Source organism: Cyprinodon variegatus, unplaced genomic scaffold (assembly GCF_000732505.1).
Source record: "Cyprinodon variegatus isolate N-32 unplaced genomic scaffold, C_variegatus-1.0 Scaffold242, whole genome shotgun sequence".
Classification (NCBI taxonomy): Eukaryota; Metazoa; Chordata; class Actinopteri; order Cyprinodontiformes; family Cyprinodontidae; genus Cyprinodon; species Cyprinodon variegatus.
In genome coordinates, this window is record NW_015150695.1 from 340,123 (window position 1) to 361,190 (window position 21,068).

General features: G+C 37.2%; 1 protein-coding gene across 1 annotated transcript in view; it reads right to left on the reverse strand.

Annotated features, from left to right (window-relative positions):
• limch1 (LIM and calponin homology domains 1) overlaps positions 1–21,068 on the reverse strand; it is a 112,866-nt gene that overhangs the window by 39,357 nt on the left and 52,441 nt on the right. The window contains exons 4-7 of the mRNA XM_015381822.1: positions 15,598–15,704; positions 6,885–6,915; positions 1,709–1,819; positions 307–505 (exon numbers count right to left, since the gene is read on the reverse strand). Of these exons, the coding sequence (XP_015237308.1) occupies positions 307–505; positions 1,709–1,819; positions 6,885–6,915; positions 15,598–15,704 (448 nt within the window). The remainder of the gene's footprint in view (positions 1–306; positions 506–1,708; positions 1,820–6,884; positions 6,916–15,597; positions 15,705–21,068) is intronic.

Below are 21,068 nucleotides of genomic sequence, written 5' to 3' on the forward strand. Positions count from 1 at the left end.
CCGGTCTGAACGTAGCATAACAGTCATGTTTTTGGACTGTATGAGGAAGCCGGAGTACCCTGACAGAACCCATGCATGCAAACTCAATGCAGAAAGACCCTGGGCTGGGAATCAAACCCTCAACCTTCTTGCTGCAAGGCAGTAGTGCTACCCACTGCACAGCCCTATTCTAAACTTGTTTTTAAATTTTAAATAGAAGGTAGAGCTTCAAACATTAAGTAAATTCACAGTAAATTTAGTTCTGCAGATTTTTTTTAAGAATATATGAAGAACTATATAAACAGTGTGGGCTGGATGAAATCCTACCATCACTGCTGCCGCGTGGGACCAGGACGTCCGGTGACGGAGTCTGCTGCGAGCGCGAGCCGAAGGAGTCCAGGCTGTCAAATGAATCTTCTCGTCCGTGGCGTGGCGGAGAGAGGGAGTCACTGCGTTCCGAGTCCCAGCAGTCAATGTAGCCGCTGTCCCGAATGCTGCGTTGAGGACTTTCTACTGTCTCTGCCTCCTACGTTACAGAATGTGTAAACACATGCATTTCAGTTTTTCAAACAGCTGAACTCAAAAGAAAAATAGATTAAACTGGTGTTTGATTCAGTTTATTGAAAGTAAGACAGAATGTGAATGCTGCATAATGCATCTCAGCTAACTCCACAGCCCTCCCACGTCTATTTAGTCAACAACCTTTTTAAAATATCCCTATTATCTTCTGCCTACATCCTTGCTCATTACTCTCTCTTCACCTTAGTGACCTTTCTCTTTTTTCTGCCACCAGCTGAAATGTGTCTTTGGTACTAATGGAAGGTGGGGAAAGACCTTTCCTGACAACCAAATGACTTCCTTTTCCTGACCCCTGAAAGCTCTGCCATACAGCTTCATAAATCTCTGTATTCTTGAAGGTTCCATGGTGTGTGGGTATTGTGTTTGACGTTTGCTTTATCTGTTTTCGATATGTAAGAATGTTTACAGATATAAGAGCTTCCTTCAGGCTAGTTCAGTCAGAAAAACATCCACCTGCTTCATGCTTTTCAGTAAGCCTCTTTTAGAACCCACTGGAAAGCATGACTACAACGTTTTTTAATATACTCCTCTTTTATATCAGCGTTTTTTTTAATTTTTTTATTTAATGGAATTTTTTTCTTTTCTCCCATAAGCAATGTGTAAACATCTGGTAAACTAATTCTGCTTATTTGGCAGTAATTGTTCTCTTTTACAGACAGTGAACGGATGTCACTGTGTGGAAAAATTTCATCTAGGATGACATCATTACTGTGAATGATAGTCACAGGAAGATTTGTATAAAGAGTTCCAGCATTTCTCTGTCCTTCTGGACAGCAACATCAGAATTTCCAGCAGTCTGGATTATGAAGGTCGTGACCAGACCTGAGGTGGATGATGCTATTCTCTCTCTCTGAGATCATTTCTCAAATATTTTCCAGGACTTCCAAAAAAAAAAAAAGCAGAGATTGTTTTTATATCGTTTAATGCCACACTAGATGGTCATTTGGTGACAGCAAGAAAAAGCTTGTGGCTATCAGCTCATAAGAAATGAAATTCCCCATAGTTACAGAGATAACCAGCAGAATTAAGAGTGTAACTGTACAAGGAACTGATTAGATGATTAAATCTATTACCATTGTTGTTCATTATAATATAATACAATTTAATGTAATTTAAAGTAATACAATATAATATGATATAATATAATGACCTTTCGCATTTGTGACAGCAAGCCCTCAAACTCTTTTAGGTCCAGCGTGGGCCCGTTGTAGGAGGTGCAGCTGTTGGCAGCACGACCGAGCCAGTAGATTGTGATTAAAACCTGCAGGTAGAAACAGATTAAATTATTACAAAATTCAGGTAATATTTGGCATGTTGGAATTATATTAATCATGAAATATGTAGGAATAATATAGAAGGGAAAAGAAGTATTTGAAAACCCTGCTGCTGTATCATGCAAATACATACTTAAAATAAATCATACATTGTGATTTGCTGTATTTTTATTTTTTTTTTAGATCAGGTCTCAGTGGACATGCGCCTACAATGACAATTTCAGACCAATTCATGATTTCTAAGTGGGAGAACTTGCAAAATGGCAGGGTGTTCAAATACTTATTTTCCGCACTGTATGTCTAATAAAACCAATGTGGCTTTGAATAAACATTTTTCTATAAAGTAAACAAATAAATAACAGAGCAGGTATGCAAATAGTCTGCTTTTAATGTGGGAAATACCACAAACTTCCCCAGGAGTTGATGACTAAGCACTATGAAACAAGCCATGGCTGGCATGAACATTTAAATACTCAAAAAAGTGGTGCATGAACCGACAGTTACCGGTATGTATTTTGGTTAAATGACCTCTGAGCACCAAGGAAAATGATTTAACACTTGTCCTTCTAAGTCTTAATTCATTCTGTAAAAATTATAAAGTAGCAACAAATCTTTAAATTAAGGTATATGACTGTTTATATCCATTTCTAGGGTCTACACTCCTCAGCAAATGCATGAATATCTAATTAAACCAAATGGTATAAAAAAAACTATCAAAATGGAATGCATGAGTTTCGGAACTATATGCTTAACAATACAAAAATTGCTTCTTTATAGTTTAAAATAATTATTTGTGCAGTGCTTCCTAAAAATGAAAGCTACAATCTTAAAAACAAAAAGGTTAATAATCTTTGAATACTCATGCGGGCACTATAACCAGAAGCATCAGAAAGCAGAACAAGAGCAAGGCTTTTTTTTGTGGGAACATAAAACCAGCTACACACACCTCTCTGATCCATATTCTGACCTGTGAGTAGCCACTGTGATTTATTAGATAAATGATTAGATCAGAGTAAACTCTTTTAGGTAGAGAAAAACTGCTAAAGTAGAAACTCTGCTGTTGATTAGTTGCACTAATGGACAAACTAAGTGTGAATGAGAAAATAAAACATACAGCACACATTTCAGTTTCTTTGCAGTCAGATTAATGTGCAAAATGCTGAATATACAGTCTAAGCCTGAGATGACACAGGGCTGCACCTTTAGCACTGTTGGCAGGGTGCTTCCTGCTATATTTACAGTGTCCATGTCAACCTGCACGCCACAGGGGAGGCAGTGATAAGAGGGCTCAGCCAGGCTTAATGTGTTTATTGCACGTCCACTGTCAATGCAAACAGCTTCTGCCATTCAAATACACAGAGAAGACAAGCAAATGGAAGGGCCCGGTAATTAGAGTGAAGTCAACATCCAGTTGAGTCATTTACTGTGAACCACAGTGAACTTAACCTCTTAATATCCAGCTCATTTTGGGAAATTCTCGCCTATTTTGCATACCAAAATGGAAAAGCAAATAACTTACGAACTCTAAGCCCAAAAAATTGGGTAAGTAAAACACCCGAGCTGCATTAATCCCAAACTGCATCAGTTCAAACATGACTCAAAGTTGGGGTTTTTTATTCTCGAAAATAATAGGTATTTTTTGAACAGCAACTGCTTGTTGTGACTGCTTTGTCATCTTTACATTTTGACATGCTGCTATATCTGTGTTAATTGTTCTTTGGTGCTCGCTGTGTCCATCAAATGAACTAGTTGGTTGAATTGTGGAGAATCAAAGCTTTACAACGATGTCTAACATGTCTATATTGGTAAAGATTTTACCAGTGTAATTTTCGCTTTGAGAGGTTAATTACAAATATGATTCCCCCCCCCCCTGCTCTCAGGTAAAACAGTCTCAAAGAGAGAGACTTTAGCTGAAACCGAAACTGAAGGGGGTGGAATGGTTCTCCAGCCACAGCGCTAATTTACATCTGAAAAGGGATTCATGAGTTGATAAGTACTGCGGGGAGACGGCAGGCTGATGAAAATTCTCGTATCTCTGGGATTTCTAGTGTTAAAGGTAATGATTCCGTTATCTGGAGTAAGAGGTGATTTATGGAAAATATTCATTAAAAGCTCACAAATATTGTCTGTTTAAATCCTATTTTTGTTTTCAGGTAATCCCACATTTCTATGGCCAGAATTCCACTGGGTCATTGGCTTTCAGCCTTTGCAACATTCATCTTCCTCATTGTAAATGGGTAAATAAGATGTCAATAGTAGCTGATATCCCTACCCTAAACAAGCACTGGCTCTGTTAAGGTGGCAAATCCTTATCTTAAAGGCTGTGTAAAGAAGATTCACATTTTTTTTTTTAAACACATTAGAGATGTGATAAATGTATTCTTCTACATGTGTAAAAAGTCATGCAATATGTTATATTGCACTAGGATTAAATATGGGTTTTATATTCCGGTGTTTCAGGATTTTTGGGGAGTGTCAAAAAGTGCGACCTCATGTTATCATGCAACTGCCTTCGGCAAAGCCCCCCCGCTGGCCCAGCAGTATAAAAATGAACAGTGAAACCACTTATGCATTGTTACCAATTAAGCGGCTTTATCTATATACTTACCACTGTTTCAGACCCCTCTAAAGAGTTTGCTAGCCACCAATCTAGTGGCATTATTTTGTCTGTTTGACACTGTTTGTGAGTTTACAATCTTCAGCGAACAATTACTGAGCAAGCCCCTCCCACCTTCAAGACACAGGGACTCTGACGCAGCAGCTGCAGCCTGTCTGTAGTCAGAGAGCAGAGTGATTCTCCTCTGTTTCGCTTCTAAACATGAGTCATACATAAGCATAGAGTCCACCTATCCCCCTTTAATTAAAAATCTGATTGTAAATGTAATATTTAGCTATTTCTTTCTTTAAAACATCTGCGTATTTTCTTGCTGATGAAGATTCTCAGTCATCCAGGTCATAGTCATTCCGTAAAAGTAAAAAATAAAATCCACTGGACTTGGTTTCCAAGATTTGAAGACGTTTCGCCACCTCTCCAGGAAGCTTTCTCAATTCAAAAATTGAGAAATTTCAAGTATTGCTAAAACGGACGTTTTAGCAATACTTCCGAGGCCTAATTTAATATGTTTAGCTGTGTTTTAATCATTCAAATTCATATGGGTGATTAATAAAACATATTTCTGTAGCGTGATAAACTGAGAACAGACACTGATTCAAACTTATGCAATCTTTAATGTAAAAATGTGTTTTCTTTCTTTTGCAAGATTGAAAACTGCATTGCAGATTTTAAACCCTTTGTGCATCACACATGGTGTGGAGCTATTTTCCTTGCTGGATAATGTTCCCTGGGGGATATGAGCAGAAAGAGACCAAATGTAGCTGAACATTTATTCTCTTTAGAAATTAAAAGGTGCTAAATGTAACTTATGTTTATTTCTATGTTTGCTTTCATCATATGACAAATGCTTGAACTGAATCAGCTGTGTTTATTTTGGCAAAAAATATTATAATGGTTGAAAAGATAAAAAAAACAAGCTTTCTGTTGAAACACAGGTTGTCTCAATAATCCGCTGTAATCCTATGTAAAGTCCGAGACAACTTTTAGCTATATTCTTGCCTGCTCAGATTGTTTAATACTAGAGATTTATAAAATCTTTCATTTAATTTTTTTCCTATCTCTCAACTTTGGAGAAAACATCAGCATCAGATATCATGAGCTTAAAGGCTGAACACAACTTAGAGGACAAATTTTAAAAATGTCCTCAACATTTAACCTTATTATAAGCATCATGTACCACTCTCAGCAACAAAGTACAGCACTCCAGTGTCACCAGTATAATGTGCGCATCTCTAGTAAATCTAGGTCGCCACCAAATGTGTTCCACATGCTCACTATTGAGCATGAAACACAGCTCTGTATTGATCCTAAATACAACACAACAGCAAGAAGCTTGGAAGGTCTGTACCAGCACTATCTAGACAAGCAACACCATAACAACTGACAACTGCATCAAACGTGAAGTCTGACATCAGCAATGACATGGACCAGGTGAAAGAAACCATTTGTTCAAAACAAGTCAGTGAAGTTTGAGTGACAGTAAAATAAACAACAGGCCTTGGAGAGAGAGGAGAGGAGAAGTGTGTCACACTTATTTTATCGTTATTTTATCATTTCCAGCAGCTGTAATACACGGTCAATCCATAAGGTTCAATTGAAAGGTGATGATGAGCTCTTTATATTACATTACAAAAACACAAAAGATTGCAAAACAGCTCTAAAAAGTGTCCTCTGATGTCAACCCAAATTAAGATGAGTTATCTATTCCGTGTGGTAATTGCTCCTTTAGATCTTTGTTTTGCACAATTGGCTCATCTCGTTTACACCATTACAGATATTTTCCACTCCTCCAGGCAGCTTTTTTCAAGGTAACATCAAAGCTGTTTGCTAACACCTTTATGATCACATCAGCAGATTATTCTCACAGCACCTTCACCTCTCTATATATGATGCGTTGCAGAGACAGCTGCCGTCCAATCCCCAGTCTTTAGTCTTCAGCGTGCAAGGCAAATCCACAGTGCACGTCACAAACGCAGGTCCAGGCTAAAGGATCACCATTCGGTAACTTGCGTATCATTTTCTCTGCAGCTGTAAATGCTGGCTATTGCAGCAGAGAGTTTGTTCAGTCAGCTAAATGATCTAGCTGAAGCTGTGGGATCTGTAGCTGCACACATTAACTTGCTCGGTGCACACCAGCATCACAGTGAGAGTGAAGGGACTGAGAAAGAGTGGAGCTGCTCTGACTGCAGAGTGGGCAGGGCTATCACAATGCCCTCTGCTTCTTAAAGAGGCACTTTAAAAAAAAAAATGCCAGGGAGGTGTTCGAGCAGATACCCAACACACACAGCAAAAAAAAATCTATTTAAACTACAATAAAAACCTGATTGGAGTAAATGAAAAAGGGAAAAAGCAAAACAAATAAAAAGAAAAAAAAAAATGTTTAGTAATGGCAGCCCAAACAGACAAAAAAGTTAGTTTAAACAAAAAGTGACACTTACATTCTTGAGTCTTCGGCTGCCGTCGCTTCCCCTGGACAAAGATACAAAGACATAAAGAGAAATGTGAGACATGCTGAAACTAAAACAGTAGAGGAATTTAGGACACACCTTTATTTAACTTCAATTTGCCAAAGACAGCAACAGCACCAGAACTAACTGCAATAATCTGTAGAGGTTGTACAGCTTGCTGGCAGGAGTGATGTATCACCATAACTCATTGTTTTACTCAGCAGCTTCAACAGATCAATGACTTTAGTGCTTGCTTTTTTCTTTTTTTTTTTTACTGTTGAGATTATGAAGTGCAAAATGATGGACAGAAATCCACAAAGAAAATTGCTGATGACTAAAATTAGAGAAGTTCTTGCTAGTACAGTGGAGAGTATCCCCGCCTGTGGGGGGAGGGTTGGCCTAGTCATTAGAGCATTGTGCTTGTGCTCTGAGAAGGTTGCACCCGGTTTGTTCCCCACAGCCTCCACCCTGGGTTCCTGAGTAAAAACGCATAAACCAACAATGCTCCCCGGGTGCCACACAATGGCAGCCCACTGCTCCCCAAGGGGATAGGTCAAATGCAGAGAGTGAATTTCCCCATTGTGGGACATAAAAGGGATTTACATTTCTAGCTTGATTAGCCATATTGTGCTCTAGAACTCATCAGATACATAGGTTCACCCTCAAGAAGTGTGTTTATCTCAAGTTAATGCCGAATGACCATGTTAAACTGGTAGAGTAAAAAAGAAATACATTTCTAACCCTGGGGAAGATGACACACACAGTTTATATGAGCAACATTTCTCTATGAAAAGGTACAAAATATCCTGATTTATACTGATAGCATATAGGACTCATTTGGTTTTAACTAATGAGTCCTCTTAAGGAGGATTCCCAGAATATATGTCAAAAACCACATAATTGAGTATTAGCCAAGTTGGTGCAAAACAAGCAAAACAAAAAACACACAAAAAATAACAACAAAGAAAAGACACCAGAGTAAAAGATTTGTAGAGAATCCTATTTTTCTTTCATAACATGGAATAAAGCTTTAAGGAGCATAGCACAAGTTCAGAGTTTTCCTCAGATGGCAGCTTAAAATGAAATGTTTGTGCATAAACATGGGAGAGGAGGAAAAGCACTACAGTCTGATACTACAGCTATTTTGTTCAAAATTGTAATTTTGTAGGAAAGTCAATAATATTGAAGTCATTTTCAACAAGGTACTCTATCTTACCTTTTTTTAGCAAAATAAAAAAAAACAACAACTGTGGGTCCATTTTCATTCTGGATGCAAATCGGAGTTCTCTTAAAAACTACCGACAAGGATCCCTTTGTCATGAACTGAGTCTATAGATGCAATTTCAGTAAATGGAGGTAAGCTCAATATGCACGTTGGCCAAATGTAAAGGCATGTATGGGAAAGAGAAAATGATAATTGATAATAATGTTTAACTTCTAAACTTGCAAATTTAAGATTTAAGAAAATAATCTGTTTTTCTTTGTTTTTTGTTTTTCTTTAAGACTACTGTTTTCCCCTATTTTCAGACACCTATCCAAATATGAAAAACAGGAAAACAAATTTATGAATTACCAGTATCATGAATCTCTACCGCCATTTTCCAAATCCCTTGCTCACAACTTTCACAACTTTATTATAGTTAGTACGTATATATCATTTTGTTGATCCAATTTTGGTTTCCTGCTTAAAGTTTTTCTCACCTTTCAAAATAACATCCACTATTAGACACTGTATCAACCTGTAAAATGTGACCTTTGCTGAACTCAGATATACACTGATAGCGTATGGTGTGGAAAAACACTGAACTAGGTAGACGTAAAAACATAATTAATTGAATTTCATTATTACCAGGTCATATTAACTCTGTGTCCTGATGGGTGTCTATGTTTAGAAACCAACACTTTACACATTTTAGAGTAACATGTCAAAAAAACTTCCAGCAAAGTGAGCTTTTTCATTTGTCTATGTTCATATCTACACCAATGGCCATGAGTCATGACCAAAAGAGCGAAGATTAACTTTCTCTGCAGAGTTGCTGGGCACTCCTTTAGAGATAGGATATGAGACGAGATGTACAAATAGTTATAAAAATCATAACAAAATAAATAAACAAATTTAAAAAGAAACTTAGCAGGTAAATTCTAAAATTTTATTATTTTCTCAGATTGCGCCTATTCTCACCTACATTTTCACTCACACATAGAGATAAACATCAAATAAAAAAAAAAAGACTGCCAAGAACCAAGATATAAAAGGTTAAGAAAATGCAGAATATTAGGTTTCTCTAATGTTTGATGAAAAAAAGCCTTTGACACTTGAAGGATGGGTACTAGGTTACAGTAATGCAACCAAATTCCTATATCATGAGAATGCTTATATAGGTACCAGCCCCCGAGGGTCAAAGGGCCAAACTCGCTCAGCAGGTAAGTGAAACCTAAATGGCAGATAACTGAGTTTCCCAGTGACCTGAGAAACAAATAGTGAGATGTAAGGTGAGGTAGAAGTTGGAAGTAGCTGCAGGGAATGAATCACAAACAGGTCCTCCATTGTTAATCCTAGTTGTCTGTCAGCTGAATAGATATGAGGGCAGGTTGCTTTTTCTCTGCCATTACCCTGCACAAATTATTCACATTCCATAGGATATTAGCTCATATGTAGAGGCTACAGTCAAAGAAAACATCCAAAACATTTCTTCCATGTTATTCTGTCAGTGAATTGATTCTATTGGTACAGGTAACAGTTGAATGAAGCCTGATGTGGATTAACCAAAAATAACATAAAGAAATGTGGTTGATTCATTCATGTGAAGCAGGCAGTCTATACCATTTCATCTAATTTGATTTTTGCTCTTTCTCTGCAAAATTTGCACTGTTGTTCTTTTTTAGTGAAATGTTCCAATACAACTTGCATTTGTTTATTCTATTTCTGCTGTATATATGCTTGACTATGTGCAGCACCTTATTACCATAACAAATCCAAAGGGCAGTAAAACATTTTCTGACTCTAATTCAAAACTCATTTTATGAAATTCATTTTTTACAAAAAAGCAAGAAAATCTGGATTAATATACAACTATAGATATATAAAGATGGTTAATATTCCCAACTTCCTTCTGTCAGCTCAAAGCTTCATGCAATCTGAATTAAGGCAAAAGGCAATTTCTCTGATAAAGCCTAATTTTATTGAAAAGCTGCATAACTACAGTAAATATCTTCTAATATTTTCTTGAGGTAAATAAGGCACAGCATCAGCAGTGCTTTTTTGTTCCATGTACCTTGAATCACATCCATTGTGATCTGCTTCATCTCTCACATGTATTATGGTTGTATTCAAGTTGACCTGAAGAAACTGGGATGAAAAAATGGTCAGGGCATCTAAAAAAATCATCTGTGGGTATTTTTAGTCTTTAGTTGCAGCTATCATTTAAAAGTGACCAACTGTATGATTAATGGCGAACTGATGACAGTATATGTGTCACCAGTTCAATATGTGAACTTGTGCATTCTCATGTGCTCGTGTACTCATGAAATGTCATCAGCCTCAGTCCTTGTATTGTTCCAATTCACAAGAACAGCAAACCAAGAACCGACCGGATGTTGTTCTCGCCTCTCCCTCTTTACTGAATAAGCATTAGAGAAGACTTGTGTTCTTGAGATTGACAGCTGTCCCAGAATGCAATGCGGCAGCAGCAGCTTTCAATGGAGCGCTCACAGAGCTCAGAGTATTAAGTTAAAAAGTTATCTTTTCTGTAGCTGTTCTTCAATAAAAGTCGTTTTTAAGATCATGTGAGGTAGCAACATTTTACTTTTAAGCGTCACTATATGGCCCATTTAACGATTTAATGTGTAATTTGAAAAAAAAATTCTGAAGTTGAGAGGCCCGCCGCAACAAGCAGAGCTTCGAGGGTAACGGCAGCAGGTCTAATCCTAACTAGGGGTGTAAATCACACCCATCATGGCGATTCGATTCAGTATCAACAATTAGATTATTTTCAATACTCAAGAATACACCACAATACAATTCGATTAATTGGGCTCTTTTTTTTTTTTTTTACCTTACAGGCTAGACAATGTTTCAAATTTGAAATAAATCAATGACAGCTGTAATATTGTTGTGCATTTTATTTGAGAAACAACAGCAAATAACAGAAGTAAAAAAGTTGTACTCCACCTAGACCAATGAAAACATCATTCACTGAAAAATAATTATTGCCCTGCTTTATAGATTCTGAAAGACCTTGCATCAAAAAATACTGCACACAATCAGTGCAATGAGTGCAATACAATACCTCGGCTCCAGAGTGTCGACGTCCCCGCCCCCTCCAAAAGACACTCTGCTGTACCTCTCCGCAGACACTGCCGCAGACAGAGCCGCAGTGCCGGCTTGTTTTGTTTTTATGACCGAAATTGCGTAAAAAAACTCGTAAAGGTTGACCAGCTAGAAGAGCGAGGTGTGCGAGAACTCTAGGACCCTTTTTCCACCTGGATCTCCGCTCTTTTTGGCCCTCATGTCCCTCCGTTGTCAGACAAACTCTCCCCCACTTCCTCACCGCCTCAGCCGTATCTCGACCCACAGCATATAGCGCAGACCACGCTTCAATATTGAGCATAAATCAAAAATGCCTGTGTCAAGCTCACTGCGACACACTGCTGCAGGAGTATAACCAGGAAGCGAGGTAGGAGAGCAAAATAGGTTTAGCGCCACCGCAGCACGGGAGTGAGAATTACACCCCGGAGGAAATGGATAAAAATAGACCGGAGAAAGAAAAAAAACATGAATCGATACTCTTGCGGATGTGTCGATGCATCGGATCGTCGGCTGTTGGATCGATGCATCGATACAAAACGATTATTATTTACACCCCTAAACCTAACCCGTCTGCAGCAGCCCTCTCTCAGGATACAGAATGGTGTGTGTGAAGGACGGCAGGCTCTGAAGGCGATTTTATTATTTTATTTGGCAAAATGTTAATTTGGTTTGTGTTTATCTGACTGTGTTAATTATTATTCCCCCACTAAATGAAAAAAATTCATAATTTATTATTATCTACAGACTATAAATAACAGAAGGTGAAATGCAGCTCCACACTAGACGAGCGTGTGGTGACGTCACAAGTACGCTTCTGCTCCAATTGACCCATATTTATGCTGCATGCTCCCGTTCTCCCCAAGTCCATCATTTCCTGTGTTCTTCTCAAGAACATACTTGGCGAGAACATGAGACTCATTGATGAATAGTTCTGTACTTGACAGGTAAGATACCCAGCAGCTCCCGCCTGTCAACTGCTGCATTTTAGATGTTCATAACCTCCAAACTCATAAGATATTAATCAATTCAAGCAACCGTTTGATGTTCAAGACAAACTGGAAATTTTTAAGGTTTAACTTCAATAAAAAAAAAACAAAAAAAAAACTTCATTGGCATCAAAGGGGATCAAAAGTTGTAACTCAGGATTTTTCTTTTCGACAAGTTTTTGCAGATGTTTACGGCTGTAGGCAGGAGCAGTTTGTCCTGCAGCAGATCTGGAGATCCCTTAAAACAAAGACACTATTATTGAAGAGAAACTTTTTCTCTTTTTTTTTTTTCCCACAATGCTAAATTAGAGGATCTGCTGATAACAGCTCAGCTAACACCTTCAGGGTACTTAAGGAGTCAATACTCTGACTGCCAAGGGCAGACAGCAAATGAGAGGGGGAGAAAAAAGCTAGACAGGTGGTCATAAAGGTATGCCTGATAAAGTGGAGTGAAATGTTCATTCCCTTATTAATCTCCTTTCAGATTGTACGTTTGTCATTAAGAGAACGTTTCTAAGATGAGCTCATGGCAAAACAGAACCCATCTGTCTTTCCAATTCAAACGTCCCTTTACAGTTGAGTAAATACCAGCCTGGATTCCTATGAAAGAAGCACAGAAAGTGTCTTCTGTCACTGAAGGGCAAGGAAACAGCATCCTGTACAGCAGAAGGTTACATAACTACTGGAAATAGCACAGGGCCACTGGAACAATGACACCTCAGTTTCCTTTCAGGTCCAAGTTAATGCAGCTAACTTCCCTCATGATTATTATTATTTCTTTTCAGTTCTACATATTTAGCATATTGACTAATTTAACCAGGCAGGGTGATCCTTCTCCTCAGAAAAAGTGCTGGTATTCTAAAAAAAAACAAATCCTACTTAAAGGTTTAAGGATTTTACTACCTTTGCATGCCTGCATTAATGCCTCTCAGGTGCAAGCATGGGAGACTACTGGGCCTTTCATGGCAAAGAAGTATGTAGAAAATTCTAAGGATATTCATTAATTCATTTTGGGTGAGATTTTAATGCTCTGCTTTAATATTTTTAATATTATTTTAGTTGAATGAACACAAAGAAGATGATATTTACAAAATATATTCAGTATAAAATCTATAAAAACACGTGTTTCAGTAAATGCAGACATCTAAACATTTTCAAAGAGTTCCTTCGTCTGACAGAATCCCTCAAGCAGCTACTTGCAACAAGTGCAAAGAGCAGCACTTATCCTCTCTCATCTGATCTCCAAAGCAGCTTCTGAGCCCCTAATGTGAATGAAACTCTGTTAAACACATTTAGCATAAGAACAGAACATGCTAAACGTAAAGAGAGACACCCACACATTCACACAAACTCTGATATTAGTATAAAACATAACATGCACTTGGCTTTGTTTCCAAGCAACAAAGCAGGAGCCACGGCCGAGTGAGTGATGCAAAGTCTTTTGTTGTACTTGGACAGAGACCAGTTGTCTCCAACAGATATGCCATTGTTTCTGCATTGATAGGCTTGTACAAACTTCCATTCCCTGTCATTTACTAATTTATGTTGCAATGAACTGCAATCATTGTGCAATGCAGAATGACTGACGGCAAGAGGTGGAGGAAAGAAAAGCACAATCAGTGTTTAACAAGCTTTCTATTGACACACAGCTGAAGTGCTAAGCAGCATTCAGCCCATATAAATCAAAGCCATACATTGCCTTTCTTTATTTTGTGTAATCCCCAACCATATGCTTAAAATAGATCATTAGTATATCAGAAAAAGCAGCAAGACAATAAACTCTGAATATGGTTGTTAAGTTATTGATGCATTGATTTCTCAGCTGGTGACCTGAATCAGTTGATTTTCCCTCTGACATGGCTTTGACCGTTTACTGGCAGATCGAACTCTCAGAAAAACAGATTTTATTCCAGTCAGGTGAGCATGAGCACAAAATACAGTCAGCCAAGTTCCAAATCCAAAAGTTCTGTTTTATTACTCCAAAATGTATTAAAAAAAGGAAAATAAATGTTACAAGATTAAATTGGAGTGCTACTGATTCGAAGCTATGGAATATTTGTTTATAGAATTTTCCACAGTTAGTGGTTGTCGATCTAGAAAAAATTCCACTGATTGAAAAAAAACAAGTAAAGAACAAGCAAAAAATGAAAACAGCAACCTATAAAAATCTGAAACTTAACGATTTTGATTCTGAAAATCAATGACCCTCTGGAGAAAATCTACTACATTTCAATCTCTAGCATTCTGGGAAATGTGAAGCCCTAAATATTAAGAAAGTAATAAAAAGAGGAAATAAAGTAAATGCATTGTAAAAGTGGAAATATAATCAATAAATTTGTATGTAAATGCTTAATCATTTCAATGTCTAATATGTATTTATTAAGAGCTAGCTCCACTTCCAGGATGAAAGTAACATATGTAAAAAAAACAAAAAAAAAACTCAACTTTATGGAAATGTGAAAAAAAAATTTCTATGACCTTAGGCTGTTAAAATGTGTTTCCTCCAATAGAGATAAATACCAAAGTTGTTAGCGTTGGAAAAGATACGCGGAAACACAAGCTTAATATGTGACGTACTGCAGGGGTATAATTTAAACATCATTCATTTTCTTTGCATTGATTTAAAGTGAAATAAAAAACCTTGTCTTTGATTTTGGATTAATGAAAATATACCTTAAGTCAAATTTTCTAATACAAAAAACAGAAAATATAATTTATGATCAAGTTTTTAAAAGTAAACAACGCAGCCATAAAAATACACATCAGTCAGATTTGTTTAATAGGAAATTTGAGCAACTAAATATTAAATTGCCAGCAAAATGGCAACAATTATATCTTAACCAGTGTTTTTCTTCCTTTCGTACTCAAAGTAAAATATTTCATCACATGGTTTTGCTGGTGAAGACTCTCAGTCATCCAGGTCATAGTCATTCCAAAAAAAGAAAATTAAAAAGGGGCAAACCCTTTTTGTCGATTTCAATTTGCATATTTTCAAAGCAAAAAACAAGGCTTTGTTGGGCTACTGTATAAAACCTCGAAATCAACGCTATTCCTGACATTTTGAATTGTAAAAGCTTCTTGGATCAGAAGCGAAACGTCTTCAAACTTGCAAACAAATTCCAGTGATTTGTTTTAATTTTCTTTTTTTGGAATCCCACAGTTTTGTTTTACAGTTAAACTACTATCATAAAAGATTAATTTAACCTAATTGAGGCATTTGATACATTTACCAGGGATTTCAATACATGTCTCAACAACTGTATTCCTTAATATCTATTTACATAACTCAGGTGTCTTTGTGCAGACAGTAAAAGCTAAACATCCCTCCTGTAGTGCAAACTGGGATCATTGGCTCTGGAACATAAATGGTAGGAGAGAAGGAGAGAGACACCAAAGCTTTGAGTCTTACTTTGCAGCAGGACGTGTCGATGTGTCCTGCAGGTCTCCAGGGTCAAACAGCTGGGAGCCTTTCAGTCCTAACTCCTCACAGCCTCGCAGAAAAACACTCAGGTTGTCCTGTGCAGAAAGCAAACCAACACCAGGTTACCTCAAAATTCAAAGCATACAATAACTCACCAGACCAATTATGACTCTCCGAGATGTCTTATTTTGGCAAACAAAATATTTTCAGCAACAACATTTGTGTTAAATTTTATTTATTTTTTTTTTAATCCTTTAGCCAAACAAGGCACCAGTCTCTGTATACAATGTAATCCTGGATACCTGCTCAACTGAAAGGTGACACTCGCCAGGGTTTATGTCCAGGTTTTGTAAATTTCCTTTCTTGGATTCCACCAAATTTCATTCTTCAGCTTCTGGCTTGATAAAATATTTTTCTTCTTGTGATCTGTCATCAATCACCTTCTCTTTTCCTTGGTCATTCCTTTCCTTCTTTTCTAACATTTCAGCCCTGGTCGCTGCAGTCCTTCAATCTTCCCTCATGTCTGCTCTAACAAACTCTTTGTTGGATGCAACCTGAGTCAAGTTCTCTCGTGTTCCCAGGTCCCCCCCCCCTCTCTCTTTGTGTGTCTTTCAGAGGGCTACAACTAAAGCCCTTCCCTCTCTTTTTCTCTCAGGGTGTCACCATTTCCTCCTCACCTCAATTGTCCTCAGACCTCTACTTTCCCTCTAACATGATCTTATTCACATATTCAGATCAAAATAGTGGATCTAAATGCATTGTTGGGGATTATTAGCTAAATTTAAAGTAAAATTATATTTGTTTTAGTTCTGCAGAGGATAAAAATCTATCCATGGCTAATAACATGAGCAGAACATGAAAAACACTTGTTCTCACGGTCCTTCTGCTCTTGGAGCAAAACAGTGGCTCTAAACCCACCCAGCAGCTTCCTGTGTTTTTGGGACGGGGCCATCTGTGCTCTCCTGGTGGGGAACCCCACCCACAGATACAAAACTCACACATGGCCATCCCTTTGAGAGAGGACTCAGCACTTTCTTCAACTGGTTTTCATTTCAGTGAGGTCTCACCTAGCTGTGATTTATTGTCTCTTGTTCAAAATTAAGAAAAAGAAAAACATTTTACTTTAAACTAGCAGATGGTGTATTTTTATGTTAAAAAAAGGAAGACTATCATTAGTAGCAGTGCGGTATTCCATCATAATGTTCACTTCTGATGCTGCAAAGAGCCTGGTTATTATCAAGTTGCTTGGAGCAAAGAGTTGTGCAGCATCGCCTTTTCTCACCTGTTGCAAACACTGCCAGGCAGCTGGCTGAAAGAAGGCTTTGCCCCCTTATAAGTGAAGGTACGGAAACGTATGCCAGCAAAAACGCTGGCATACGTTGGAAAAATTATGAGTACGTTTTGTATAGGTTCTGAGAAACACGCTGAAACATGCTGAAGCACGCTGAAACACACTGGCACACGTTGACATACAGCAAGTGTGTATGTCATACATGGGGCATACGTTACAGGCTAATTATTTGATCGTTGACATATGTTAGGTGTAAGTTCCTCATAAGATGTCATGTCCAGCCTATCCAAAACCTATGAGTAAGGTTTGCATAACTTATGCGTAACTTCTCAAGAACTTATCTCCAACACATATCAACATGTGCTACAGACGACCGTTGAACATGTTTCTAACTTACAGACACTGTTTAATGGCGTTTTGGCAGTGTTTTGGTATAAAAGGGGGTTCGCAGGAGGAGACCGTCAGATGTCCTCCAGACTTCATCCCCATCATAAGGTGAGCATGAAGGTAAGTGTGATGGATCCTCCCGGTGTTCATGCCCACGGCCATGACAAACAAACTTGCAGACATGACGCAGAATCTGATACGACTACAAACCTTTTACTTTTCTTTTTTTATATATATATTTTTTTTTTTGCCAGGTGGTAAACAGCTGCTTGGTTAATACCAGGATCAAATCAATCTTTTTATGCAGATTGGGCGCCTCCTAGCGCATTGCTGCCCCCCTCAGGACACTGGCTTGAGACATTTCTTGGGCATTATGCTGCTATGCGTTAAGTTACGCTGTCGTTGGACACAATTTCTAGACTTGTTATGAATAAGCTATGTATACGCCCAAAATTGAAAAAAATAATACATGGAAAGTTCAGCGTATGCCATTTTTTAGGGAATTCTGGGATGTCGGACATAGGCTGTCTAAATCGACAAGATGTGACAGGACTCTAATGAAGGGCATCCTGTTGCTTTTTTGCTTAAAAACTGCTAAATTTGATGATTGCTTATCATTTGTCTGCTTAATCCAAACAAAAATGACGAATATAAGAGTAAACATGACAGTAGTTTTTATTGAAAATGTTAGGTTATCAGCAGCAGTATTTTTTTTTGTCTTTACATAAGACCATCTTTGAGAAAATTATTTTAATTATTTGTGTAAAATCCTGTTTTGCACAGAGAAATAAATGTTTAAAAGTCTAATTAATTTTTTCCCAATAAAGGAACTGTTCATATATATTGAAACTAACTCAGGATTGACAAAAAAGCACAAAAGGTATTGACAGTTCTCATTAGTGAACTTTTCACTGAACATATATACTTGAAAAAAATGTCTAGTTATCCCTTGGAAGCCAAAAGAGAAGACAATTTTAATTCTGCAAGTAAATGTAAGTGACTCAGAACATCTAAAATTGTTATCCTTAGCTTTTTTCTAAGGGACATTAATCTAAAGCGCACAGAGGGACAATTCTAAAAGCTGCTCGCAAAAAAAAAAAAAAAAAGGAAAGATAAGAGACCAATTTAATTCAACTAAAGGAACTGTTTATTGACTTTATTAAATCAGGAGGTTACTACAAAAACAGATACTTATCTAAGCTTGCCTGCACCAACAGTCAGAAGGTTAAAGGGGTCATAGAATGATTATATATGGTATTTGGTGCTGGTCCTTAAGGTCTCTGAATAGGGTGTGTAACATTGGTCATGTTATTGGCCATGTTAAATGTGACCAGGACAGAGGAAACATGATGGGGTCAGAAGTATGACTATTTCTTTGTCTGATTTTAGATAACCATCTCTTTTTACATGTTAGGCGTTTGCAGCTGTTGTAGAGAGAAATCTAAAAATCTGTTTAGCTGCACAATATTTAACAAATATGTAACTATTGCAATGTCAGTGTATGGCATATAAACATCCCAAAAGGCTGTTTGGACTACAATATCTGTTGAAAATGATACCACTCTCTTTGTTCAAAAATACACCCATCCTGTCCGTTGGGCTCCACTGCAGCTGACACATTTACTGGATCTTAAAAGCTGTTCAAATCTAAGAGATTTTTGTTGTAGAAATGTGGTCAAATGTACAAACTGAGGCTGATTTCATCTTCTCTGTTTTGATAGAAACAGATATACTGATACAAGATATATGATACTGATAATTGAAGATACCTTTAAAGAAATAGTCATTTTAGTCATTTTAACTAAATAACAAAAATTACAAAAAAGCCAAAGCAATTTAAGATATCCAACTTTGATATTTAATTCTAAACAATTTGACAAAAAAATTGCTCAAAAAAATGTCAAAATTTGAAAGTAGAAAATGAACCCGAGAATTTGTTAGTCACACAATCTCTGGATATTAATGAAGCATGCAGCTTCAGTGAAAATCGGATTGGCTGGTATTTACAGAAAGTTCTTTCCATTTGCATCAACAAAGGTCAAACATACCAGTCTTTCATGGTTTGCATGGCAGGCATGAATGCTTAAAAAAAAACCTTTCAAATTCTCAGTCATTTGGATCATGCCAACCAAAACCACTGCTCTAGTGCGAGCCACCAGAATTAACAAAGACTCCTACATAGTTGAAATCTTTGCAGAAAAACTGAGTCAAAGTCCCATTGATTCAGATTAAAGGCTGTCTTGTTGCGAGCATTACTTCTATTCACCTTCCAAGGTGATCCCCCACTGCCATATCTTTTTACGCAGAAAAACACAAAAGAATCTAAAGACAGCTTAAAACAGCCTGTCACGCACACAGCGGTCACAAAGGTCAACCTGCCAAAGCAATGAGGTGGTCGTTCTAATTACAAAATAGTCTAAACTCCACAGAGGCTCATTTTCCCATTAGTCTCCCAACAGGAAGAGGAAGGGGGGAGTAGGCTGTGTTTTATTATGATCGGCCAGATAACAGCAAACTCCTTGTTTATGTGTTTCTCACCTCAGTAATCACAGCCAAGAGGCAAGAAAAAACACTTTGCAAAGGCAGAGGAACTTAGACAGAATTATTCAACTTGGAGACAGTAAAGGGACCCATTGTTTAGACACAGAAAACCCTCCAAGGTGTAGTGTTCTGATTTTATTTTTATGCCCTGATGTCACATTACTAATGTAAACACGTTTCTTTCAGTAGATTGTTTATTGTCCCTTTGGGCCAATTAGTAATTGCTAATTCCTGTTTTTCTAGTCCTCTAATTGTGCAGTCAACTCATGTAAAAGATTGTCTTTGTAATGTTATTTTTTGCTTCAGTGATTTTTGCTTCAGATACAAAATACTTTACACTATTTCCAATACATGCAGGTTACTAACCTTTTGAAAATTAGCTTTACGTGTTACGTAAGAATCAGCAATCTTAAAAAAATACGAACTCTGTGCACTTCCTTTTGCAGGCAGCAAACTTCCCTCCCACTATGGAAGTGATATCATAAATGATTGTCTTGAAACGCAAGGCACACCTAAATCCAAATTTCCTGTACTTATTGCAGAGGTTGTTGTTAATTTTTCTAATTTTGGAGATTTTTGATTTTAACAGAGTGCATGACGAAGAATTGTTGATGAAAAATGATCCAAAAGGCCAGGGTGGTTGAGGGATTGCTGTCAAGTCAATGAGTGGATCCTATCAACTGCTTTTCCTTAGATAGAAAACCTTGACCCAATCTGATTGTATAATTTGGTTGAATAGTCTCTTTAAAGGGCCTTGAGATGACATGTTATGAATTGGCCCTATATAAATTAATACAGAATTTAAACCTGATTTGATCTTGTGAGACAAGCAGATCCATCCTTTTTCCAAGTTTCAATAAAAAAAAAATATTTTCTCTGCAATTGCAAGAATGAATCCCTGAGTTTAGCAATATTCCATGCAAAGTGAAAGTTAATTGATGTCAAACTAACATTCAGATCAATTTTTAGGGAAAGTCACGTCAAACCCTAAGCGATTCTTACTTGTCATTTTGATCCAGCTTTATTAATATCACTATCTAATTGAATTATTCTATCAGATTAGACAATTCTTCAGTTATTTTAAACCTGTTTTAATACATGAAAGTCCTTAAAACTGAATTAGTGAGATTAATTATTGCAAACCAAAGGAAGGAAAGATTTTCTAATAACACTAATGTAAGTCTGGAATATAGCAAAAAAGGAAATTCACTGCTGCCATTTCTGTTGTGGTAATGTGTTT